Here is a 23,279-nt window from a genome sequence, read left to right on the forward strand (position 1 = left end):
TTTTGCTCGATGGGGGCTCTCCATATGCATTTTAGAGCCTGGGGTGTTTCACTCAGAGAGTACCACTATCAAACTGAACACAATGTTGCTGGGGCTGGTCCCTGGAGGCTTTGTCTCTTCTTGGAAATCGTCCATTCCTGAATGCAGCTTCCCTCCTGAAGAGCCAGTGTCCTCTTCTGCAGGGTTCAGTCCCTGCTGAGAGCTGGTGTGGAAGTGTGGTGTGGTGTAGCTGTGTAAATCTATGCCTGACCTTCATCTCCTTTCACCCAGAAGAATCTTCTTCCCAAGAACTCTCAGTTGTCCTGTGTGAGCCTGAGCATCTTCCACCCAAACGAGGGGGTTTGAGAAACAGGCTGAGCCAACCCCCCAGCAGGAGCATGTGCTCTGCAATTGCTCTCCCTGCATGGCATGATGTAAAATGGAGACAGTGCAGAGAAAGGCTTGATTTACTAGTCAGACAAGTTCATCCAGCCCTGGTAAAATGTCTCTCTGATTTAACACACTTGGTTTGCTTTTCAGGCAGAATTTAACTCCCCTTTGCAAAGCCCTTGCACTTCATTTCTGTAGACTTTGACAGGGTGCTTTATGTCTGGGGAGAAATCAGTGGTGTTTGAGATAGTTAGATGAGCAGATTTGATTACTGTCCCACTGCTGCAGCAGCAGGATACAAAGGAACAGGCAGGGAAAACTGATAATCACTCAGTCTTTGCAATTGGTGCCGGCCTGACCCCACTGAGCGAGACTGGATTTGGTGACACGTTTTCTCCACGGCATGGTCTGGAGGAGGAGAGTCACCACTGGTGTCTGGGAGCCCAGTGCAGGGTGAATCCTAATGCAGTGCTCTGTCCTTTACTGCCTGGCAGGTGTGAGAAGTGCTACCTCTGTAAGTCACTGGTGCCACTGCTGCAGTATCAGAGGCACGTGGACAGCTGCCTTCAGGCTGCTAGGCAAGCTCAGGGAACCAGGAGGCTGCGAAGAGCCAAGGTGAGGGGCGACCCTGCACAACATCCCCTTTGCTTTGTGCTGGGTGTGGGGCTGGGCTGGCAGCAGGAGCCGTTTCCCTGGTTGGCAGGGATGAGCTGACCTGATGTAGGATTGCCTGTCCCTGTGGGCCACTGTGGACAGAGAACTCATTGCCCTCCTTCCCACGACGCTCTGTGAGAGCACAGGCCGGTCCCAGGGGTGAGCTAATCCAGCAGAGCTGCCAGCAACCTCTTCAGTGGGCAGGCAGCCAGGGCTGTCCCACTGCCAGCCAGCACGCCTCAGTCCTGCAGCCTTCCTCGGCTGAATGTCGATGGAGCAGAGGCCAGCGTCAGGATGACAAACCTATCTGGATATCCACAAGCCTGTTCCCACAGGGAAGGCTTTAGAGCCAGAGCAAGAGGAATTGCTCAGTGCTGGGAGCGAACGGCAGCGTCCCAGGAGAATTGTGGGGGAGTGAATGTGGTGGAGGTGTGCTGGGTGTGGGGAATGTGCCTTGCTAGAGGAGGTGGGAGGCAGGAGCGTGGGTGGCAGCTGGCTCACAGTCACTCGCCAGGTGTTAGCCCCCACCATGCTTTTTCCTGCTCATGGCAGTCCCAGGGGAGCACAGAGAGGGTCCTTCCAGGCCTTCCTGCTGGCTCCTGCAGGCAAAACCCTAGTGCTGCAGCTTTGCCTATGCTCAGAAATGTGATTCACGGCATGAAGATGCAACATGATGTCTTAGTTTTGTATAATCCCTTAAATCCATCACAGACCTCAACCCTTTGGGGATTCAGATGCAAATGATGAGATTTCTGGTTGATGATTTTGGCTGGGATACAGCCAAGCACTGTGTGGTTCAGAGTACTGCAGGGCATGCCTGCTCCTGCATGTGACCAGCTCTGTGGGGGCTGTTTGACTGTGTCCCTGTGCCCCACAGCTGGCTGGTGTGTGGTTCCTGCAAGCAGGTGCAAGCATAGGGTATGGGGGAAAGATTCTGAAGCCAGGGGGCTCATTGGGAAGGCTCAGCAAGGCTCTGTTACCTCTGAACCTGCCTTTTGGGGTGGCATCTCACTGGGAAAGCCTGGGCATGGGTTGGGCCGTTGCAAAGCTTCCTAGTGGCACAGCTGGGCTTACAGTTTCCTGCAATGGCCCATTTTGGGGTGATTTGCAGCTCCAACACCACAGCCAGGATGTCAGTGCCTCCCAGAGCCCAGTTCTGGGCGTAGGGAGCAGCCAGAAGAGGAGACTTTGCTGGGCCAGTGAGGCTCAAAGCAGCCAGGCCAAGTGGTCTTCCCCTAGTATGTGGGACCAGCATGGCTGCATCCTCCCAGGGGCAGAGAGAGGGCCCAAGGTGTGTTCCTAGTCTGGCTGTGCCCTGAAAGAAGTAGGCACAAAACCCCAATACGCTTGGACAGAGTGGGACGAGTCTGGCCTTGGACATGCAGTGCTGGAGGATGTGTTCCAGCTGTGTCAGAGCCCCTGATGCCCCCATTTACCACAGCCCTGTGTTTGCTGGCTGGGCTTGGGGGTGGCATCCTGTACCCTGGCCTCCCTCTTTAGCAGGTTCTGTTTGATTAGCTGCTCTCTGCTGCCTCTGCTTGAGTGCTAGTTTGGCTGGGCACAAAACAGTGTCCTTCCTGTGGATGGCTGGAGGCCCTTGACAGGCAGCAGTCCCTCTTGTGCCCAGCCTGACCCTGAGGGCTGGGGGAACGAGTGCCCACGAGGCCATCGTGGCTAAGGGGTTCCGTCATGGCAGTGCTGTGATGGTGGTTCTCCTCTCCTTGGCAGGACACCGGAAGGCAGGAGAGAGGACTCCTCAGGATGCTGGAGCTCTCGGAGAGCAAGTCTGAAGGTGGAAAACTTTCTATGCCAGCCTGGCTGGCTCAGGGCTGCTCTTTCCCAGCTCTCCCCTTTTGATCCTGGCTCAGCCTGGGCTGTTCTGGGAGTGCAAGTTCCCCTTGGAAGGGTCTGTTCTTTCTGAGCAGAGCAGGGGGCTGTGAGCTTAGCTGGCTGTCAGCATTCCCACTGGACCCACACCAGGGTCCAGAGCCCTCGCAGAAATAGGGGTGTACTCTGAACCATTGCACCAAGACATGTCCAACTTCCTGGGGGATGTGGGAGGCTTCTGCTGTCCCTGTCTGAGCACCAGTGCTTCCCTCCATGGATCCAAGGACAGGAGGAGAAGCTGGGGGAGAGGAGCTCTTGGCAGCACCCGTGGCTCACGCAGGAGGGCTGATGTGTGCTCTTGTTGCAGGTGCTGACGCAGGGACTCCCCTCACTGGATTAGGAGACCAACAGTCCTCTCCCACACTCTCAGCCGCTGATGGGGAGCCGTCTGCAGACAGCCCCATCTCTCTTCAGCACCTTCCTTTCCATGTCTCCCCTGCGAAACCCAGAATCTCCTTGGAAGCCGTGGACGGTGTGGTGGACTCGGAGCCACACATGGCTCTCCCTGCAGGCAGCCAGCAACGGACCAAAGGCTGCTGCCGGAGAAGGCACAAGTTCTGAGGCTGGCGATGCTGCAGGGACCCCCAGCAGCTCCCTGTGCCCCAGCGAGGGTCTTCTTGGCACTGTACCCTGCTTCACCTGCAGCCCTGTCTCCCGCGCACCTTTTATATGTTTTATACAATCTGTGCGGGGAGTGCTGGGTGGAGAGGTGACTGTGTGTTTTATAGGTGCCTGTGCAGCTTTGCTCTCTGTTACAGAAATGGAAATATATTTATGTATGTTTTTATGAAACTGCAGCACCACGGCAGAGCTCTGCTGGCTTTCTCTGGGGAATGGGAGGGTGCTGGGGGGAGGAGAGGAGGAGCAGCAGCAGCAGAGGCTGTGTCCCAAATCACACTTCCCCAGGCCTCTCCTGGAGCTGCGGCTGGTGGGGGGGGCTGTGGGCAGGGGGCTGCAGTGTCCTGTGCTCTATGCAGCAGCACAGCACTAACACATTCCCAGCCGGGAGTGCCAGAGGGCACCTTGGTGCCAGCTGACAGCCGCAGTCAGCGGATGCGACGACCGGAGGAGCCACGGCCGCGGTGTCCTCGTGTCCTTGGTGCTTTCCCTGTCCCCGGGTGGCCCAGCCCGCTCCCCGGGGCGGCGGGGCTTGCCTGCCTCGCACCGGGCCTTGGAGGGACCTGTTCTCTGAGAACATCCTCACGGGGAACAGGGAAGGGCGACCCATGCTTCATTAATGGGACGAGCTGGTGCGGAGCTCATTAAGCCCCGGGCTTTGAGCAGCGCTGCCGCCCGGCCGGGAGCGGGGAGCGGGGAGCGGCCCCTCCCGCGGGCGGGGCCCGCAGCGCCGCCGCCCATTGGCCGCGGCGGGGCCGGCTCGCGGCGGGGCGACCAATGGCGGGGCGGGGCGCGGCTGTTGCCGGGGGGACGGCGGCGCCAACGGCCCCGCCCGCGCCGGCCCCGCCCCCGCCCCGCCGCCAACGGCCCCGCACCGGCCACCACCGGCCCCACATACCGGCCCCACCACCGGCCCCACACACCGGCCCCACCACCGGCCCCACACACCGGCCCCACACACCGGCCCCACCACCGGCCCCACACACCGGCCCCACATACCGGCCCCACATACCGGCCCCACCACCGGCCCCACACACCGGCCCCACCACCGGCCCCACATACCGGCCCCACCACCGGCCCCACATACCGGCCCCACCACCGGCCCCACACACCGGCCCCACCACCGGCCCCACACACCGGCCCCACATACCGGCCCCACCACCGGCCCCACCACCGGCCCCACATACCGGCCCCACATACCGGCCCCACCACCGGCCCCACCACCGGCCCCACCACCGGCCCCGGCCACCACCGGCCCCACCACCGGCCCCACACACCGGCCCCACCACCGGCCCCACCACCGGCCCCACACACCGGCCCATACACCGGCCCATACACCGGCCCATACACCTGCCCCTGCCCCGCCACCATGAACAGCCGCAACACCCGACCCAAGATCCAACATAGCAGACCAGACCAAAGGCGAAGTTCGGGCGCGGAGGAGCGGAACAGCGAGTACGTGACCGGTGAGCGGCTCCGGCTTTGCGGAGACCGCTGTGGGGCCGGGGATGGGATCCCCAGATCCTCAGGCTGTTACAGGGGAGAGACATCAGCCTCTGGCCTCTTGCATTTTTAGGGGCCCTTCTCCTTCCACCGCTCCCGTGCTCGGCCCGATGACCGTGATGGGGCAGAGCTGCCTCCTCCACGACCGCAGAGGCAGTGTGAAGATACTGCACAGGGACGAAAATATGGACCCGTTAATGAGCATGGAGGTAGACACCAGGTGGGAGCAGAGCTGGGTACAGGCCCCCCAGCCCTACTGTGTGCAGGCGCTCGTCCCGTCCTGCAGACCAGAGCTCAGTGGGTGACACGCCACCTCTCTCCATGCAGGGTCTCCGTGAGCCCTCTGACCCAGCGCCGTGACAGTACCCTCACCACACCGGTAAGGCCCACCCCTGCTCCAGTCACTCCCTGCCCTTTGCCTCTGCGCCTCTGCCCTAATGCACCATCCCCAGATACAACGAGCCCTGCGATCGTTCAGCATTCCACTGGAGAGGCTGCATGTTATGAAGGGCCACATGATGCAGGACATGTGCAAGGGGCTGAGCCGTCAGACACACGCACAGGCCAAAGTGCGGATGCTGCCCACCTACATCTGCGCCACTCCCAATGGCACTGGTAAGGCAGCCCAGCCTGAGGATGAACTGTTCTACCGGCAGCCCTGCACACCTCACTGGAGTCAGCCCTGGGGGTGCTGGGGAGAGGTAAACCACTCTTGGATCAGTTATGTGATCCATAAGCTTCTCCTCTGCCGCTTCCCAGTGAAGGGGCAGTAGCCAGAAGCTTATTCCCTTGGTCTCTCTGCAAGTCTCAGGCTCTCAGGAGCCTCCCCCATGAGTGAGTAACTGTCCCTGGGACAGGGCAAGGAACAGATTTTAGGAGGCCTGCCACAGGGAAGGTCTCTGCCTGACACTGCCTCTGTTCCCCCATAGAGAAGGGAAACTTTCTGGTGGTGGAGCTGTGCCAGAACCAGATTCGGACCCTGTTGGTGACCCTCTACGGAGATGGAAACATGAGCCCCCACATGATGTACAAGATCTTTGACATGCCAGAGGGCATCATGCAGGGCGAGGGGGAAGCGGTATGAGGAGGCCGTGGCAAAGGGTGGCTGGTGCTGGAGCTCCAGGCTGCCTTCCACAGCCTGGGTACTGGATAAAGCAAGCAGCCCTTACCCCCAATCATGACTTTGCAGCTCTTTGACTTCATTGCACAATGTGTGTCCCAGTTCCTGGCCGAGACCATCAGCCCTGACGCCGCTCAATCTGAGGAACGCCAAAGCCTCCCCTTGGGCTTTGTGTTCCCCTTCAGCTGCCGGCAGACACAGCTGGACAAGGTGAGGGGGAGAGCCCTGTCCCAGGCTGTGACTATAGCACAGCAGCAGTGGGGAGAGGAACCATCCTGGTGCCAATGGCTCTGCCTCATGCTCTCCACAGGCAGAACTCCTTTCCTGGTCCAAGGGCTTCAGCTGCAGTGGTGTGGTGGGGAAGGACGTGGTGCAGCTGCTGCAGGCAGCCATCAACAAGCAGGAGGTGGGGGCCAGTGGGACAGAAGGCCATTGGCTGTCCCCGTTTAGGAGCTGGAAATCCTCTCAATTTACTCCCCGCCAGCTCTGCCACGTGGATGTTGTTGCCCTGATGAATGACACTGTGGGCACCATGATGACCTGCAGCACTGAGGGGAGACCCTGTGAGATCGCCATGGTTGCAGGTGAGACTTGGGCACTCCGTGTGCCATGGCGGTGGGTGCTGGGGGGGCTGTGCTGGTGCTCAGCCCCATCACTCTCGTAGACAAGGGCTCCAACTGTTGCTTCATGGCTGAGGCATACCTGGTGGAAACAACAGACGAGACCAGCGGGAGGATGTGTGTCAACACTGAGTGGGGCTGCTTTGGGGATGATGGCACCCTGAATGACGTCTTCACACCCTATGATGAAAGTGTGGATGAGGAATCTAACAACCCTGGGGAGAAGAGGTGCTCTGTCTCCCCCAGAAAGGACAGGCTCCCCATCTATCTCTGAGCATGTCAGGCCCCACCAACAGGAGCACATTTTCCCCTGCAATGCTCCTGGGTGCTCTTAAAGAGCCAAGGGGTGCTGCTAGGGAGGCACGACCGACTCACATGTGGGCTCAAACACACGCAGGTTTGAGAAGATGGTGGGCAGCCTGTACCTGGGGGAGATTATCCGGCACACGCTGATTGCCCTGAGCGCTGAGAAAGCTATCTTCACTGGGACTGATGTTAGTGTCCTAAAGGAAAAGGGAGTGTTCACGATGCAGCATGTTCTGGATATCGTCAAGTGAGTGTCTGAGGACCAGGAGCTGCCATGGGTGGGAGGATGGGGCGTGACTGATGGGTGTTCCTGGCTGCAAGCTGGTGGACCTGCAGATGCCACAAGGCTGTGATATATCTGCCTTCTAGCAACGAGGAAGGCATGACTGTCGTGAAGAGGGTTCTGGAGGTTCTGGGGCTGCAGCCAAGCGAGCGAGACTGCGGCCGGGTGCAGCAGATCTGCCGGGCAGTGGTGGGGCGTGCTGCCACACTCCACGCCACCGGGCTGTCTGCCATCCTCAGCTACATGTGCCAGACCCGGGAAATGGAGATGCTGACGGTCAACGTGGGGTTGGAAGGAGAATTGTGCACAGGCTACTTCAGGTGATGAGGAACACAGAGCTCCCAGTGGGGTGCTCCCCCAATGGGATGCCTCACACCCAGCCCATGCTTTCTTCTTCATCCTCGGCAGGTTTGAGGAGATCCTGCAAAATGTGTCAAAGCTACTGGCTCCTGAGTGCATACCTACCTTCCTGGCCTCGAGAGATGGCTCTGGGCGGGGGGCAGCCATGGTGACAGCAGTGGCTTTGCGCCTGGCAGCCCAGCGCCGTGAGGTGGACGAGGTGCTGGCCCCACTACGGCTCAGCCACGCTGACCTGCAGAAAGTCCAAGCACTGATGAGGGAGGAGATGGAGCGGGGCCTGTGTAAGGAGACCAATGCCAGTGCCTCTGTCCGCATGCTGCCCACCTACGTTTCTCACACACCCGATGGCACTGGTAAGGGACGAGGGACACTGGGAATGGGGTGCTGAGGAAGCCGTGGCCCTGCTAATGCACTGTGCTGGCTCTCCACAGAGCAAGGCGACTTTCTGGCACTGGACCTGGGGGGGACCAATTTCCGTGTGCTGGTGGTGCGTGTGACAGAGGAGGGCATCAGCATGGCCAGCGAGATCTACGTCATCCCAGTTGCCATTATGCAGGGCACTGGCAACGAGGTGAGGCTGAGGACCTGTGACCAGGGGCTGGGCTGAAGGGGTCGGCATTGCCTCCCTTCTTGCTCTCCATGGGGCCATGATGGGGCTGGGAGAGGCATTGCTCCAGCTTCGGCCATGCTGACCACAGCCATTATCCACAGCTCTTTGACCACATCATTGACTGCATCATGGACTTCCAGACGAAGCAGAACCTGGTGACAGAGAGGCTGCCTCTTGGCTTCACCTTCTCCTTTCCCTGCCAACAAGTGGGCCTGGATAAGGTGAGGGAGTGGCTCCAGCACCAGGATGGTGGGAAAGACCCCAGGATGTGGTGCGAGGCAGCTGCCCTGGCCCCTGCTCCTGCCACTCTTGCAGGCACTGCTGCTGACCTGGACCAAAGGCTTCAGCGCCTCAGGCTGTGTGGGACAGGACGTTGTCCAGCTGCTGCGGGACGCTGCCCAGCGCAAACAGGTAGGGAGTGTCTGGTGGCCTGTCCCTGTCCCCAGGGTACACCTTGTATCCAGGCAGTGTCAGCCCCAGGAGCTGCCTGGGTGCCACTAGACCACGTGTCCCCATCTCCTGCTTGGCAGCACTTAGGGATGAAGGTGGTGGCTCTGGTCAACGACACAGTGGGAACCATGATGGCCTGTGGTTATGATGACCCCAAATGTGAAATCGGCCTCATTGTGGGTGAGGAGCACCTCTGCATCCAGGAGGTCCCCCATCTCCTCACCACCCCTCTACCCCATGTGGCATGGCCACATGCCTCTGCCAGAACTGTGATGGGGGTGACAACAGCATGGGGCCTGCAGGGACAGGGACCAATGCCTGTTACATGGAGGAGATGAAGAACGTGGGCACTGTGGAGGGGGACCAGGGCCGCATGTGTATCAACATGGAGTGGGGGGCCTTTGGGGACAACGGCTGCCTAGACCACATCTTCACCCACTTCGACAGGGTGGTGGACGAAACCACCATCAACCCAGGCAAGCAGAGGTGGGTGAGGACCCTGGGGCAGAGGGGGCTGGGAGTGGGTGGCTGTGCCTAGCTGAGGCTGTGTCCTGCGTAGGTTTGAGAAGCTCATCAGTGGCATGTACCTGGGTGAGATTGTGCGTCAGATCCTGTTGGTAATGACAGAGAAACAGCTCTTGTTCCAAGGCAAACCCTCCCCCAAGCTCCAGACCAAGGACATCTTCCAGACCAAGTTCCTCTCTACCATCGAGCTGTGAGTGTTGGACTCCTATGGGTTCCCTGAACCTGGGGTGGGGATATCAGAACCTCAGGAGAGGGGCCAGGCTACACTGATGTGGCACAGGCAGAGTTATGCTTAAGGGATGGGAACAGTGATGGGGACAGGGACTCTGCTGCTAACAGTGGCACTGGTCCGGAGCAGCAACGGGCTGGCCCTGCGGCAGATACGGGCCATCCTGAGCGAACTGGAGCTCGATGCCAGCTTTGAGGACAGCGTGCTGATGCGGGAGGTGTGCCAGGCCGTGTCCCTGCGGGCAGCCCAGCTCTGCGCTGCTGGCTTGGCTGCTGTGGTGGAGAAGATGCGGGAGAATCGGGGCCTGGAACAGCTGTCTGTCACTGTTGGGGTGGATGGCACCTTGTACAAGCTGCACCCGTGGTGAGTGGGACCAGGGGTGGCACGAACCCATGGGGCATCCTTGCCCTATGAAGGAGTCTGTGGTGGGAGGCATGGTGTGCATAGGGTGGGAGCATCAGTCCTCACCCTCCCCTCCTGTCCTGCCTAGCTTCTCCCAAAACCTCCAGAAGACACTGAAGGACCTGGCACCCAACTGCAACGTGTCCTTCCTGCTATCAGAGGACGGCTCGGGGAAAGGGGCCGCGCTCGTGGCAGCTGTGGCCAGTCGCAATGCCAACGCCATGCAATAGTCAGCACCTCAATAAAGCCCTTTGGTCTGCGCCTCCAGCCTCTGGGGGGGATCACGAGGGGCGTGGGGCAGCGCACGGCCGGGCACAGCCCCACGTAGCAATATATATCGAATTTATTTACATTCACGTCCGGCAGACCCCCCGCCCGCGGCACCGCTATGTACATAAGGCCAAGTGTAAATACTTGAATGCACTTAATACAGAATTAAAAAAACGGGCTTTACACAACACGGCACGGGGCCCGGGGCCTCCCGGCCCCACACGCAGACAGCACGACGGCACCGCACGCACGACGCACACCCAGTGCCCCCCAGTCCCCCACCATGGGGCTCTGGGACCCCCGGGGCTGGGCTGAGTCCCGCCGCCACAGTGCTGGAGGGGCCTGACTGCCATGGGGCAGATGCATCCTGCCCTCCCAAGGGGGCCAGGCAGCTCTCCTTGTGCGCTGTGGGGCAGTAGGAGCCTGGTGGGCCAGCCAGGGCCCCGCTTAGCCCCATGGAGGTCATCCCTTGGGCCACAGCCCCTGCTGTGCCATGCTCAGCACTCAGCCTCGGAGAAGAGGGCACCGTCCTGCTTGCCGACCTCGGCCACGGCGGCAGCCAGCTGGGAGAGGTTGCCATTGGGGAAGTGCCGTGCTTCCCACAAGTTGAGGATCATGGCTGTGGGGCTGGCCTTCGAGGCGAAGAAGCTGAGATGGCTGGAAGGGGACAGAGGGACCATGTCAGGGCACAGAGATGGCTCCACATCCCATTACAAGCCTCGTGCTAGCCTCACCTTGTGTAGCAGCCCTCTCCCAGGATCCCACAGCATTCCAGCATCCATCCATAGGTGCAGGATGAGGCCAGAACCCCTGCTCCCATCCACCATGCCACCCCATCCCCCAGCACTGCCCTCAGTCTGCATTACCTGTCAAGGTTGAGTTTTTGTGCCAGTGTCCTCCAGTCGGCTCCCCGTGTGCCCGGCGGGTCCAGGCTGCTGATGATCTTTTGGCGGATGAGGAAGGGGATCTTGAAGGCACTGGGGCCCACCAGAGCCGGGGTGCCCACCTCGTCGGGGACCAGCCAGTCTGAAAACCTTGTGTCCTAGGGGAGAGCACGAGCAGCGGAGAAAGGGATGTGAGGCAATCCTATGGCCACTCCCAGAAGTGGCCCAGTCCTGCCCTCACCTTGGCGATGTTGAAGTTGACGGTGAAGCTCTGCCCGTCTCCCTCCACCTGCCAGACCCAGATCTTGCAGGCCAGCTCACAGGTGCTGGTGCTCAGGCGCTCCAGGGTGAAGGTGCAGTGCAGGAAGGGCTGCAGCCCGCTCCAGATGTGATAGAAGGGTATCTCCTGCAGTGGGGTGACAGAGCTGGGGGTGTCAGAGAGGCAGAGACACCTCCCTACACCTTTATCCCCATCCCCACACACTGACCAGACTCCTCACCTGGTAGCTGGCGAGGAGCTTGCTCTTCCAGAGGGAGCTGGGCATATCGTGGATGGAGAGGCGCAGGTTGTGGTAGCTGTCCTTGAAGTGCAGCACCCGGGGGGCTCCGATCAGCTGCCCTCCCAGCTGCTTCTCCAGCTGGATCACCTCCTGCCAGCACAAGCAGCAGTCAGGCAGGAGATGCCACACACCAGGAGCGCAGCTCTCGCTCCAAGCCGGGATGGGCAGGCTGGGGACCCCGGTACCTTGAGGACGTCCTGGGTGTCACTGAGGCAGTAGACGCGGATGTTGTACTCGAGCGAGGGGCAGGCGGCCGGCGCGAACAGGACCAGCTTGAGGCGCTTGGAGGCCGCCATGCTGAGGGACTCCCCGACCAGGGCAAAGCGCCCCAGCTGCTCTGTGAACACGTAGCAAGCCTGCGCTTCCAGCTGGCAGTAGTACAGCTCCGTGCACGGCTCAGCGCCCAGCTGCAGCACGTCCTGCGGCACCCAGGCAGAGATGCACCTCAGCCGTGGCTGTCCCTCCTCCATCCCTGAAAGCCCTCGCCCCTGCTCACCTCCCACGTGCCCTCACACGACTGCTTCTTCAGCCGGATGCTCCAGTTCTCAGCGCTGGCTTCCACGCAGTGCCCCATGGCCAGGATGGCGGGGCGGGTGAGGAGGACACCAGGGGGGCCACAGCTGACGATGGGGCTCAGCAGCGTCTGGCAGCCAGCCAGAGGCAGCCTGGGGCAGCGATGGGGGCAGCTGAGTCAGGACAGAACCCACTCCAACAGCCCCGTGTCCCGACAGCCCCAGCACCTACCTCACCTCCTCCTGTTTGTGCAGGGTCAGGTAGACCTCATAGATCTTCCCCCGTGGGATGGCATCAGGTGGGATGAGCAGGCTGATCCCTGGGTGGGAATGGGGGTGCAGGCAGGGAGTGAGTCCCACGAGGACCCTGCCTGGCCTGGGCAGTGCTCTGGAATCCCCACCCCGCTGTACCTGTGTTGGGGATCATGAGCCGGCCCCCCAAGAAGTTGAAGGTGCCATAGGCCATGTTGTTGGTGCCGCGGGGCAGGGAGCGAAAGTAGCTCTGTGTGGAGAGCCGGGCCACGAAGTCAGCACCCTCGGCGGCGGGCGAGCTGTGGTGCAGCGTGTGCCGTCCAGCACCCAGCGGGCTCAGCAGGTGCCCGTTGGGCAGCTGGAGCTTGGCAGGGCCGTCCTGGCGTGGGCAGAGCGAGCCCTGGTAGGTCATGGTGGTGGTGCTGAGGTCTGGCTGGATGGTGAGCAGGCTGGGGTTGTCTGCGGCACAGAGCAAGCAACCGTGGCGCCGGGGCAAGGCAGAAACAGGGGGTCCCCACCAGTGGTGTATGGGCACAGTCAGATTGAGAGGGCATGGGACACACAGTCCCTGCCCCATAGTGAGATCCTCATAGGGCACGGCCACCACCCTGGGGATCTGACCCTATGTGGCATAAAGCACTGATCCCACAGTCAGGGACTCTTAAGATACAGAGTCCTTGTCCCTAACTCAGGGATACCATAAGGCAAAGAATCAACTCAAGACCAGGGACCCCACAGGGAACAGAACCTCACCCAGGGATGCCCTATAGCAGACAGCCCCAGCCCAGAGACCCCCTGGCAGGTATGGCCACCTGCAGGTCCAAGGGACACCGTGTCCCAGTGTGTGTACACTCTCCCTGCAACACTCACTCACCTGCCTTGCTGGGTTTGATGCTGACAGGCTGGAAGCCGGCGGTGAGGATGGAGGAATCGGCCACGTCAGCGTCCAGGCCCCCCTTCTTGCGGCAGTACACCAGCACCCCCACCAGCAGCAGCAGCACCAGGCACACGGCCACGGCCACCAGCCCCACGTACAGCGCTACGTCCTCTGCACCTGAGGCAGCTGTGTGGGCAGGGCATCAGCACACATGGTCACCCCCCGGTCTCCTCTTCTAGGGGACAACCCTGCCATCCCCACCGTGCTCACCGTGGCTGCAGAGCTCCGAGGTGCAGTTGCGGGTGTCCAGCTCGGGGCCATGACAATCCCGGCCTCCGTTGCGTGGCGCTGGCTCCGAGCACTCGCGGCTGCGCCAGTGGGTGCATTCGGCCCCGCACTCCGACCATTTGCTCCACTCCGACCAGGCACCGTCCACTGCAGGCACAGCTTGGGGTCAGCGCCCTGCTGCCACCCTCCTTCCCTGCCCCGGGGCCGGCAGAGACGGACACACAGGGGAATTGGAGGACAAAACATCTGGTGGGGACAGGGAATGCGATGGGCGCAGTGGGGAGTGCAGCATCGGCACGATGGGGCGGTGGCGGTGCCCTGAGCAGGGCAGGTACCTGGGCAGAGGGTGGTGCAGGCGGTTTTCTGAACATTTTGGCCCTCACAGAAAGCACCCCCATTGAGGGGTGTGGGGTTGGTGCATGTCCGGCTCCGCTTCTGCCAGCCCCGTCCACAGCTGGTGCTGCAGCCTGACCACTGCGTCCACGTCGACCAGCCGCCGTTCACTGGGTGGAGAGGGACCCGTCAGCACCCTGCCACTAAGGGGATGCAGGGAGGGACAGGACAGGGAGAGTGACACCAGGGCAGTGTGGTGGGGACTGGCGTTGGGGAGCCGTACCGTACACAGTGATGGCAGCAGAGGCGCTGCGGCGACGGGCCACAATGTTTTTAGCCACGCAGGTGTAGTTGGCCGTGTCAGCCAGGCGGGCCTGGCGCAGCACCAGGCTGTGCTCTGGTGTCACATAGACGTTGGCATCCAGTGCCGGGTCCACCAGCTCCTCATTGCGCAGCCACTCCACCTGTAGGGCACAGGGACATCACTGGGTGCCTGCCTGGGATCACACACATCGTGGCCCTGGGCGAGGGGCATCCTCAGCCACATCCCGTCCTGGCCAGCTGCAGGGACCCACCTCGGCGGGGGGGATGCCCTCGGGAGGGCGGCATGGCAGCACGATGCCCTGCTCAATGGAGACCTCCCTGGCTGTCGGCTCCTGCTCGAAGTTCTTCCGCAGATCTGGGGAGGCACAGGGGTGAGATGGGGGCCGGGGCCAGCGCCCCGCACTCTGTCCAGACACCTGCAGACACTCACAGGCGATGCGCACGAAGGCTTTCTGGCTCTTGGTGGTGCCGGAGGAGCTCCAGGCCACGCACTGGCACCAGTACTCCTCCAGCCCAAAGATCTTCTCCACTTGCTGGCGGGTGACCTCGATGCGCACTTCCATCACTGGCAGCCCTGGGACCGGAGAGTGGCACGTCACACTGGCATGCGGGGAGCTGTCACGCTGTCCCCAGCCCCAGGCAAGCCCCGCCAATAGTGGCACATGTGGCTTCCCTGGAGTGGGACTGGCACCGCCCCTCCTGCCAGCGCTCACCAGTGCTGCGGTCGGTGCTGTGCTGCGTAACGTGGTCACCTTGGTGCACCCACTCGCCATTGCACTTGAAGTAGATCTGGGTGGCAGGGGTGGCACGGCAGGCCAGGCTCACTGCCTTGTTCTTCACAATGTAGACATCCTCCGGCTCCAGCTGGAAGTGCGGCAGCAGGTCCGGGGATGCACCAGATGCCGGGTTGGCAACAGTCGCGCTTTGCTGAGCACCTGTGGGGAGATGGGGCTCGGCCACCTCCACGTGCCCTGGCTGGGACATCACCCACACCGGCACAGCCACATGCCAGTGGTCCTTTGCCTCCCCACTGTCCCCTCCAGCAGCAGTGCGGCAGCCCTCTCCCACCCTGCCATCCATCAGGGAAAGCAGCCACGCAGTGGCTGCGCCCGCTGAACCCTTGCCGATCCCTCATGTCCACACTTAGCACTAATGAAAAGGAAATGTAGTGTGACCAACAAGGGCCATTGCTCACGCCTCCGGGGCGCCTGCCACCCCCTTCTCCAGCACGCTGTGAGGCACTGACCAGGGGCCACGTGCTGTCCTCCTGCACCCCAGAGTGGCACAGGGATGCTGGACAAGTGGGGGTGACGCTGCAGGGCAGCACAGCAGTGTTCCCCGTCCTGTGCCACTGACACCCACGCTCACACGGCACATGGGGGCTGGCTGTCCCCAGCGTGGTGAGGATGTGCTGCACACACATGTCCCCATGGGGACAGCAGTCTGGGGACATGACACATGGCACAGTCCCACGATATCCACGTCCCCCAGTCCAGACAAAGCCAGGTGCCTCTTCTCCCCCCACCCTGCCGGTGCCTGCTGCGGGAAGAGTTAATAAACCAGGGCCCTAAATAAGCATTTGATTAACAAACGATAAAATAGCGATTGTGTCACTGAATGAAGCTGTAATTGCTGCTGCTAATTGGCTGGTTAGGATTTAATAAGCAATTAAACGGGATGGAATGCGCAGTAATTAAGTGCCTTCGTTTGGCAACTACCAGCCACTCCCCATGTGCCCATGGGACCCCACTGCCTGTGCCCACCCCGGCTGGTTCTCGCCTGGCTCGGCCGCCTGCATGACGGGAACGCGAGCGACACGGGGGTCCCTTGAACCCTGCCTGAGTCCCCCAGGGAGGCTCCAGGCCCTGCTGCCCGCCCCAAGCTGGCTCAAGCCCCTCGGAGCCGGGGAGCGGGTGCCGGGGAACCCGCCGCGATGCCCGCCGGGACGGGCAAGGTGCGGCAGCTAATTTACGCGGGGAAGATAAACGGCGACCATAACACGCCGGTTATTACCCCATCAGCACTTTTACAATGTCACTGGCAATTAATTTAATTAAAACTCCTGTCGGGGATATACAGGCATTTCATATTTCACTGGTTTAACGACCCCCCCAGCCGCAGCCTGGGGCCGGCCCGGGGGTCACGGCACGGACAAGCGCTGCGGTCCCCGGCGCGGTGCTGTCCCTGTGCCGGCTGCGGCACAGCTCGCCGCATCACCCGCGGGTCCCAGCGCTGTGCCTGCTGCTCGGGCACCCCGGGTGCCCGCGCTGCACTACCCGAGCTGGCACGTGGGCTCTGGGTAAATAAACCAAATTTATTTATGAAATGCCATGTTTGCTGCCGCACAGCATCGCGGCTGCCTCCCGCCCGGGCGGCTGTGGCAGACGCGCCGTGTGAACTGTGCTGCGGGACCAGCTTTTTAATCACACGTGAAATGAGTACAGCGATTGCCGAGCTGCGTGTCTATCCATCAAAGCTGAGTGGAGGGGTGCAGAAAGCCTGGGACCAGCAGCAAGGCATGGAGGAGGCAGGATGGGAACGGAGCCCCCCCATTGAGCGGGGTGCTGGGTGGGGGGAGCGTGGACAGCAAACAGAGCTGGGGACGTGCAGTGTGTGCCCAGCCCTGCATGTCTTGCTGCTGAGCACTGTGCCAGGCACTGGCGAGGCTCTGTGCTGTGATGCGGGAATGGATGGAGCCATGTGGCACAGCCAGGAGGCTGGAGCTGACCTTGAGCCCCGCAAGGGAGCGGGGGGACTGTGGTCTGGGTGTCCCATACACCATAGACACCCCCTCCATGACGAGTACCCTACACACCGCGGGCTCTGCAAGCGCTACGAGCCCCCCACGCACCCTGCGACCATCCAATGGACCCTGGCCACACCACGCATCCCAGTCACGCCACACACCTCGGGGATCTCACGCGCTGTGGATGCCGCACACTCCGCGGGCACCTCACATCCCATGGGCGCCCCACGCTCTGCAGCCACCTCCACGCGCTGCGGGCCCCCCGTGTCCTGCGGGCCGCCCCACGGCGCAGAACCCCCAGCCCGTGGGTGCGGGCACAGCGTGGGCGCCCTGTGGGCAGCGGCCCCCCACGTGGCGCGTGCCGGCTCCCGCATCCGCCTCGCGCTCACCTGCCGCTGCGTTGCCATGGAAACAGGCGAGATGCTTATGTCACCTTGGCAAAGGGAACCGGGGAACTTCGGCGGGGACGGGGAACAAGCGGATGGGGTGGGGGAGCGCTGGGTTCCACACAGCCCTGGCCCACCCCACACACCCCCCCCCGCCACCGTGGCAGGGCACAGCCTCGGCCGCTCTGCCTGCAGCTAAAGAGGTGGCTGAGAGCACAGTTTGCTCCAGCGCCGATAAATCTCAGCCAGTAAAGTCGGTGCATTAAGCAGGGCTTTAATATCAATTATCCCCCCCCAAACACGTGGGTTAATGAGTGGTGCCTGATGGAGGGGAAGGGTGGTGGGTTCGGGAACAAGTCTGTGACACCCACCTCAGGGTGCAGAGGGGATGGGGACACCCCACAGTGAGCTCTGGGCAGCCGTCCCTGCTTCATCGCAGCACTGGGGGACCCTCAGCTGCTCCTGCCCCCCATGTACAGAGCTCCGCCTGTTCCCTGCCACCCCAGGTGGTCACACAGCCTCTCACCGTAGTACCTGGGCCCCTCAGCAGCAGAAACACCAGGTGTACTGGTGTTAATTGTCAAGGAGGGACCGCAGGACTGCACTGTCCAGTTTGGGGGGGGTGGGGGGATCATTGACAGAACACACCAAACTCCAGTGGGTGCCCCATTATGGTCCCTCTGGTCCTCAAGGGGCTGATCCTGCCTGGGTGACGGTGCCAAAGTCCCCAGTGGTGCCAGGAGCAGCCTGGTGGGTGCCTCTCTGTCTGCCGCGGGGAGACACTGAGAAGGTCAGCGTGTTCTTGGCGAGGAGAGGCTGCCCGCCGGTGGCTGCAGCAGCGCCAGCCCCGGCACGGCCGGAGGGTGCCCACGCTGCACAGCTGCCCCCGGGAGGGAGCAGGCGGCTGCCTGCAGTGGGACAGCGCTCCAATGGCACGGGTCTGTCTGAACGCTGCACCACCACATCAGCCACCTCCTATGGGTCATCCCACCCCATCCTCCCTCTGCCCCAACCTCCTGCATGCTCCCCTGCCTGTTGCTGCCACTCTGGGGGTCCCCACAGCAGCGCGGGGACCTCAATGCTACCACCTGCCTCCACCGCTGTGACCCTCTGTGGACCTCCCCGAATCCCCGTGGGCTTTGCAGCCGGCAGATTCGCTCCCAGCTGGTGCCCCATCCATCGTGTCCGTGCCAGGCCTGGCACACCATTAATATGAAAGATTTCCTCGCACTTTGCCGGCGCTCGGCGCCCTAGCAGCAGGTAATTAAAGCCATAATTGCTGCTGATTGCTCCGGCCTTAACGAAGGAAGGGTGGGCATCAGGGGGAGGGCAGAGGTTGCCCATCTGTTCCCAGGGGAGCCGGGTGGTGCCAACCCTGCACGCAGGGGTCCCCGTCGCTGGCACTTTGCTCTCTGCAGGGTGCAGAGAAGGGAACTGGCACATCTCACCACAATCAAAAAGCTCGTCTGAGGCTTTGAGCTGGGTACCATCCTGCTGGGAGAGGCTGGCTCTGAGCCACGATGAGCTGGTGTTGTCTCTGGGAGACACCCCAGTCATGGGCACACCATCGCCCAGCACTGCCCAGCTGCTCCGAGCCTCACCTGGGGCATCAGGACATCGGCAAATGCTTCCCTTGCACCCACCTCTCCACCCCACGCAGTCCCACGGCAATGCCAGGCGGGTGCCAGTGCCAGCTCCGGCTGGGCAGAGAGCCAGCAGGGTCGGATGCCAACGCTGGGCAGCAGGACTGGCTCCTGGCCAGCCTGGCACGTGCTGAGCACTGGGGACGATGTGACTATGGGCACACGATGCCAATGCGGCCTCCACGCTCCAATGGGCACCGTGTCCCCGGGGTGTCCCCGCCTGCCCTGGGACCGTGTCCCCAATTTTCTGGCATGTCCCCACAAGCTGGCCGTTGTCCGGGCCCCTCAGGCGTGTGGCCCACGTGCGCCAGTCCTCAGGCCACTGGGGGAGGCTGGGTGGAGGTGCCCGTCTCCCGGTGAATGCCTGGCAGCGTCTGGGCGCTGATGAAGCGAGTGCTGCTTGTGAATGAATTAGGCGGGTTTGCATGACAATGGAGCTGCCTAATTACGGATTTGAGCTGATACTGCTCTCCCCATTACATGCTATTAGCATGTGCCAGGGCGGGCAGGGCTCCCAGCGCCCGCCCAGGGCTGCACGCCCCGGCTGTGCCCGCACATGACCCACGCTGCACCGTGCCCGGGGTCTGAGCACAATGGTGCCAGTGCCACCAAAGACAGCCGGGGGTGGCAGCCACTCCCAGGGACCACCTCCGCCAGTTCGAGGGCTACCAGCCCCGGCATCCAGTGCTGGGTGTTCTTCCCCAGGCATACACAGAGCCGGGGCTGAGAGGGGACGTGTTCCCGACCAGCTCTGGGAGCTGAAGAGCCCTACAGACCCCAGACCCTCTGTGCCGGCAAGGACTCGTGCCAAGACCTGCCAGCCCCTCTCGGCAGCACGGCATGAGGAAGGGGTCTGTGCTCAGTGGAGGATGAGGGGGTGTCCCAGCCCAGTCTAGGACTGGGATGGTGGGGGACACAAGACTGGCTCAGTGCAGCGTGCAGGAGCTGTTGCTGGGGTCTCGATCCTGGAAAGCCAAGTGGGTTTCCTGGATGTCCTTTCACTGACAGTGAGAAGTAAAAGCTCTGGCCAAGCCCTGGCCCCACTGGGAGGAGTGTCAAGGTCACCCTCAGTCCTTCATCCCACCAGAACAGACAGGGGACAACAGTCCCAGGTGCCAGGGTCCACCCCACAGTCTCTCCCCTCTCACCCACGGGTGTCACCCAGTGGTGACGGCAGCCCTGGCACCTCACAGCCCCATGGCAGCAAGGGCTGGCTGAGGTAATTGGGACCCGAGAACCCCATCCTGCAAGAGCTCTGGCAGAGCAGGGTCTGGGGGTCCATGGGGAGCAACCTGCCTGACAACCCCCCGGGGGCAGCACCCAAAGAGCAGGCAGACAGCAGAGACAAGGGACTGACTGGATAAGGACAGGGTCCCACTGTGCCCAGGCTGGAGCCAGCCCATCTCAGCCTTCCCACGGGCCGACATGCAATACACGGACCAGCGACTGTGCTGGTCCATCAGAGCAGTGCTGGCATGGAGGGTGCACCCCTGGGCACAGAGAAGGGGGGACAGAGGGACATGAACAGCACTCATTCCCAATGCCAACATCCCCCGGGCACCGGCATCACTAACAGGGCGGGTCCCGTGTGCTGCTGGCTACTCGGGTGCCCGCAGTGACTCTGGGGGTGCCCAGCCCCTGGTGGCACCGTCAGCATCCCGGTTGCCTCCTGCAAGCACCTGCCAGGCTCCGCACGGTTTGATGTAGTGCCAGCCCCGCGTGGCACTGAGCCAGAACAAACAGCCCTGGGCAGGCTGCGTCTGCCGCGTGCTCGTGCTGACAGCCGGCACGGCAGCTCCCCGGTGCCCGGCACACGCCAGCCCTGCCTGCCACCCTGCACTCCTGCTCGCCCCACGGAGCCACCAGTGCCCAGCCAGGCGCAGGTTGTGGGGTGCTGTATGAATCAACGACCTGGGGTGCCTGGGGTGCCAGGCTGTGGGGCATCAGGCTGTGGAGTGCAGCGGCTGGGGACTGTCTGCTGGAGCCGGGGGGTGCCTGGCAGCCCAGTGAAGTCAGCAGCACAGTGGCTCCTGCACGGTTAGAGCAGAGTCTGTGGCCCCGACCAGAGGAGCTGGAGCAGGAGCTGCTGTGGGGCTGGGGTGAGAGATGTGCTAGGGCCTGGCACTGGCTGCAACGATGCCAAGGGGAAGGCGCCACAGCTCAACTGGGCCGGGGCAGCTCTTGGGAAGGACCCTGCCCTTCCACCTGCCAGAGCAGCGGCCGAGCAGGGCAGCCCCTCACCTTCGGAGCTCGCTCCTCACTGCTGCCCATGGGTGACCCCCAGTCCTCGCTGCTGTTCTCACCCTTCCCCTGCGGGCACCAGTGGGTGGGCAGCCCACGAGCAGGGATGCTGCCCCACCAGCAGGCAGGACCCTTTGCCTGGACACCTGGGTTCGCTGTCCCCAGCCTGTGGCTTGACAGCCCTGTTGAGGGGAGCTGTGCCATGCCACGCTGTGCCACGCTGTGCCATGCCTTGCCAGGCTGGAGCAGAGGCCCAGCCCTGCCCCGTTGGTGCCAAGCGGGCTGTGCAGGTGACGGGGCTCAGCCGCGCCGCGGCCGGCTGTGAGCTGCCTGCCAAAGCGAGCCATGGGGACCAGCACCACACCACACTGCCCGAGCCGGTGCTGGCACCCCCGGGATCCTCACAGCTCCTGTCGCAGGGCTGGCATGGTGCGCTCTGGTGCACCCCCTGCCCGTCTGTCCCCCAGCTCCATCCATCCTCACAATTCCCACGGGCGCCGTGGGGACAGCCGTGGTCCATGCCCAGCTGAGGTTCGGCACCCACAGCACCCTCCATATAAGGTTCCTTGCACCCGAGGGGTGCCCACCCACCGCGCCGTCTCTGCAGCGTCCCCGTGCAGACGGGGCCATGCTGGGAACGCAGGGTCCCCGGGGATGCCTGGGGTTGTGGGGAGCACTGGGGCTGCAGCCCCTCTGGGCGTCTGCCGTGCCCACCAAGGCACTGAAGCCGCGCTAGGGGACACCTCCGCAGGCGGGTGCAGGGTCAGTGGGCCGGGACCCTCGGGCGCAGAAGGGGAGTCCGTCCCCCCCCCGGACCCCCCGCAGAGCTCACGTCCAGCCTCGCGCAGCTCCCCGCCCCCAGCCCGGTCCTTTGTCTGCAGCCGCCACTTCCCGTCTGCCGTGACACCTGCGAGCGGCCGCCAGCCCCGGGCACTCACCGTGCTCCCGGCCGCCGACCGCACGGACCGGCCGCCGGAGCGACCAAACACCGGGGGTCCACCCGGCCGCTCCCGCTCCCGCCGGGTCCCGCCCGGAGGGGACATTGCCGGGGACAGCCGTGCCCCGGACCGTCCGCGTCTGCAGCACCACCGATACAGTCCCGCATACTCCCCGCGTCACGACCACCCACGCGCACCCCCGCGGCGTGACAGCACCCTCCGGGCTGTCCCCTCACCGCGGTCCCCCGTGTCCCGGACAAGTGATGGCAGCGGCAGGAACGCTGTGCCAGCGGCAGGGATGCCGTGCGTGGGGCAGGGACAGCACGCGTGAGGCAGGTGCGCTGCGGACACCGCTGCCCGGCGCTGGTAGGGCCCCGGGAGAGCGGAGCCGTGGCGGGGAGCGCCAGCCTCCCCCAGTGCGAGCAGCGTCCGGGGCACTGCCGGCGGGACACGCGTGTGCGACCAGGCTTGGGCGAAGGGCGGGGGACGGCAGTGCCCGCCGTGGGGCGGGGGACACATCCCCGGTCCGGGAGGGCGCCCCACCAGCACCCGAACATCCCACAGGCAGCGGGCATCCCGCACGGCGAACGGACGGCCCCCGTCCCCGGGAGGACACCGGCGTCCCGCAGGACGCCCACCCGCCGCCGCTCCCCCGGTGACCTTGCCCGGCGCCCAGTCCCGGTGCCGGGTCCCCCCCTCCCGCCCGGAGCGCGGTGCCCGCGGGAGGCGCGCGGTGACTCACCGGCGGCGGCGAGCAGGGCAGCGGCGAGCAGGGCACCGAGCGGCCCCGGCGCGGCGGCGGCGGCGGCGGGGGGGGCCCGGCGGCGGCGGGGCGGCCGCGCACCCATGGCGCGCCCCGCGGAGCGCTGCGGGGCGAGGGAGCAGGGCGGGCCGCGCTCCGCGCCGCCCTCAGCGGGCCATGGCGCCCCCGCCACCGCCACCGGCCCCGCCGCGGCTGCCGCCCGCCGCCGCGCCGCTCCGCTCCGCCCGGGCGCCGCCAATGCGGGGCGGGAGCGCGGACCCGCCCGCGGAAGGGACGGCGCAACAGCTGGGCGCGCCCCCGCCGCCGCCCCCCGCCCGCAACGCCGG

The 23,279-nt window shown here is 63.4% G+C and overlaps 3 protein-coding genes across 57 annotated transcripts in view; 2 read left to right on the forward strand and 1 right to left on the reverse strand.

Annotated features, from left to right (window-relative positions):
• Window positions 1-3,707, forward strand: part of UIMC1 (ubiquitin interaction motif containing 1) — a 39,928-nt gene extending 36,221 nt beyond the window's left edge. For 9 of the 18 annotated variants that reach the window (XR_015276850.1, XR_015276848.1, XR_015276847.1 and 6 more), the window contains 3 exons: window positions 864-984; window positions 2,752-2,815; window positions 3,218-3,707. Coding sequence is in view for 13 of the 18 variants with exons in the window: in XM_086852320.1 (XP_086708446.1) it covers window positions 864-984; window positions 2,752-2,815; window positions 3,218-3,471 (439 nt within the window). In the remaining 5 variants the exon portion in view is untranslated. The remainder of the gene's footprint in view (window positions 1-863; window positions 985-2,751; window positions 2,816-3,217) is intronic. The other 9 variants (XM_086852324.1, XM_086852322.1, XM_023935831.2 and 6 more) reach the window with 3 other exon arrangements.
• Window positions 3,708-4,379: 672 nt separating this feature from the next.
• Window positions 4,380-10,198, forward strand: HK3 (hexokinase 3). Of its 34 annotated transcripts, none has more exons than XR_015276854.1 (21): window positions 4,380-4,586; window positions 4,843-4,983; window positions 5,105-5,251; window positions 5,359-5,410; window positions 5,484-5,646; window positions 5,961-6,109; window positions 6,221-6,361; window positions 6,462-6,557; window positions 6,636-6,735; window positions 6,816-6,999; window positions 7,169-7,324; window positions 7,447-7,680; window positions 7,769-8,073; window positions 8,152-8,291; window positions 8,432-8,551; window positions 8,646-8,741; window positions 8,861-8,960; window positions 9,083-9,266; window positions 9,340-9,495; window positions 9,645-9,897; window positions 10,025-10,198. XR_015276854.1 is itself a non-coding variant. In XM_086852328.1 (21 exons), the coding sequence occupies exons 2-21, from the start codon at window positions 4,898-4,900 to the stop codon at window positions 10,164-10,166; spliced, it is 2,985 nt and encodes a 994-aa protein (XP_086708454.1). In that variant the 5' UTR covers window positions 4,380-4,586; window positions 4,843-4,897; the 3' UTR covers window positions 10,167-10,198. The 34 variants fall into 34 exon arrangements, 12 of the variants coding, with proteins under 12 accessions (XP_086708454.1, XP_023791606.1, XP_086708453.1 ...); XR_015276857.1 differs by having other exon boundaries at window positions 9,686-9,897; XR_015276869.1 differs by having other exon boundaries at window positions 9,083-9,256.
• A 63-nt stretch (window positions 10,199-10,261) lies between these two features.
• On the reverse strand, window positions 10,262-23,053 carry UNC5A (unc-5 netrin receptor A). Of its 5 annotated transcripts, none has more exons than XM_086852337.1 (16): window positions 22,933-23,053; window positions 14,950-15,171; window positions 14,667-14,810; window positions 14,488-14,591; window positions 14,196-14,376; window positions 13,915-14,082; window positions 13,562-13,726; window positions 13,289-13,477; window positions 12,574-12,873; window positions 12,395-12,482; window positions 12,147-12,315; window positions 11,836-12,069; window positions 11,591-11,740; window positions 11,332-11,496; window positions 11,073-11,248; window positions 10,262-10,863 (listed from the first exon to the last, which is right to left on the reverse strand). In XM_086852337.1, the coding sequence occupies exons 1-16, from the start codon at window positions 23,036-23,038 to the stop codon at window positions 10,704-10,706; spliced, it is 2,721 nt and encodes a 906-aa protein (XP_086708463.1). In that variant the 5' UTR covers window positions 23,039-23,053; the 3' UTR covers window positions 10,262-10,703. The 5 variants fall into 5 exon arrangements, with proteins under 5 accessions (XP_086708463.1, XP_086708465.1, XP_023791616.1 ...); XM_086852339.1 differs by lacking the exon at window positions 22,933-23,053 and adding an exon at window positions 15,483-15,779; XM_023935848.2 differs by lacking the exon at window positions 22,933-23,053 and having other exon boundaries at window positions 14,950-16,500.
• Between the last annotated feature and the right edge of the window lie 226 nt (window positions 23,054-23,279).

This window comes from Cyanistes caeruleus, chromosome 15, assembly GCF_971803275.1.
Source record: "Cyanistes caeruleus chromosome 15, bCyaCae1.hap1.1, whole genome shotgun sequence".
Classification (NCBI taxonomy): Eukaryota; Metazoa; Chordata; class Aves; order Passeriformes; family Paridae; genus Cyanistes; species Cyanistes caeruleus.

What these genes read in the sequence shown, in the direction of transcription:
- UNC5A (XM_023935848.2), bottom strand. Translation starts at nt 15,316, where the DNA reads ATGGATGGCAGGGTGGGAGAGGGCTGCCGCACTGCTGCTGGAGGGGAC. An exon ending in CAGCACCGACCGCAGCACTG is followed by an intron (nt 14,811 to 14,949) that starts GTGAGCGCTGGC and finishes CTCCGGTCCCAG; the next exon opens with GGCTGCCAGTGATGGAAGTG. An exon ending in GCTCATGATCCCCAACACAG is followed by an intron (nt 12,483 to 12,573) that starts GTACAGCGGGGT and finishes ATTCCCACCCAG; the next exon opens with GGATCAGCCTGCTCATCCCA.
- HK3 (XM_023935837.2), top strand. Translation starts at nt 4,898, where the DNA reads ATGAACAGCCGCAACACCCGACCCAAGATCCAACATAGCAGACCAGAC. An exon ending in AGCATGGAGGTAGACACCAG is followed by an intron (nt 5,252 to 5,358) that starts GTGGGAGCAGAG and finishes CTCTCCATGCAG; the next exon opens with GGTCTCCGTGAGCCCTCTGA. An exon ending in AACAACCCTGGGGAGAAGAG is followed by an intron (nt 7,000 to 7,168) that starts GTGCTCTGTCTC and finishes AAACACACGCAG; the next exon opens with GTTTGAGAAGATGGTGGGCA.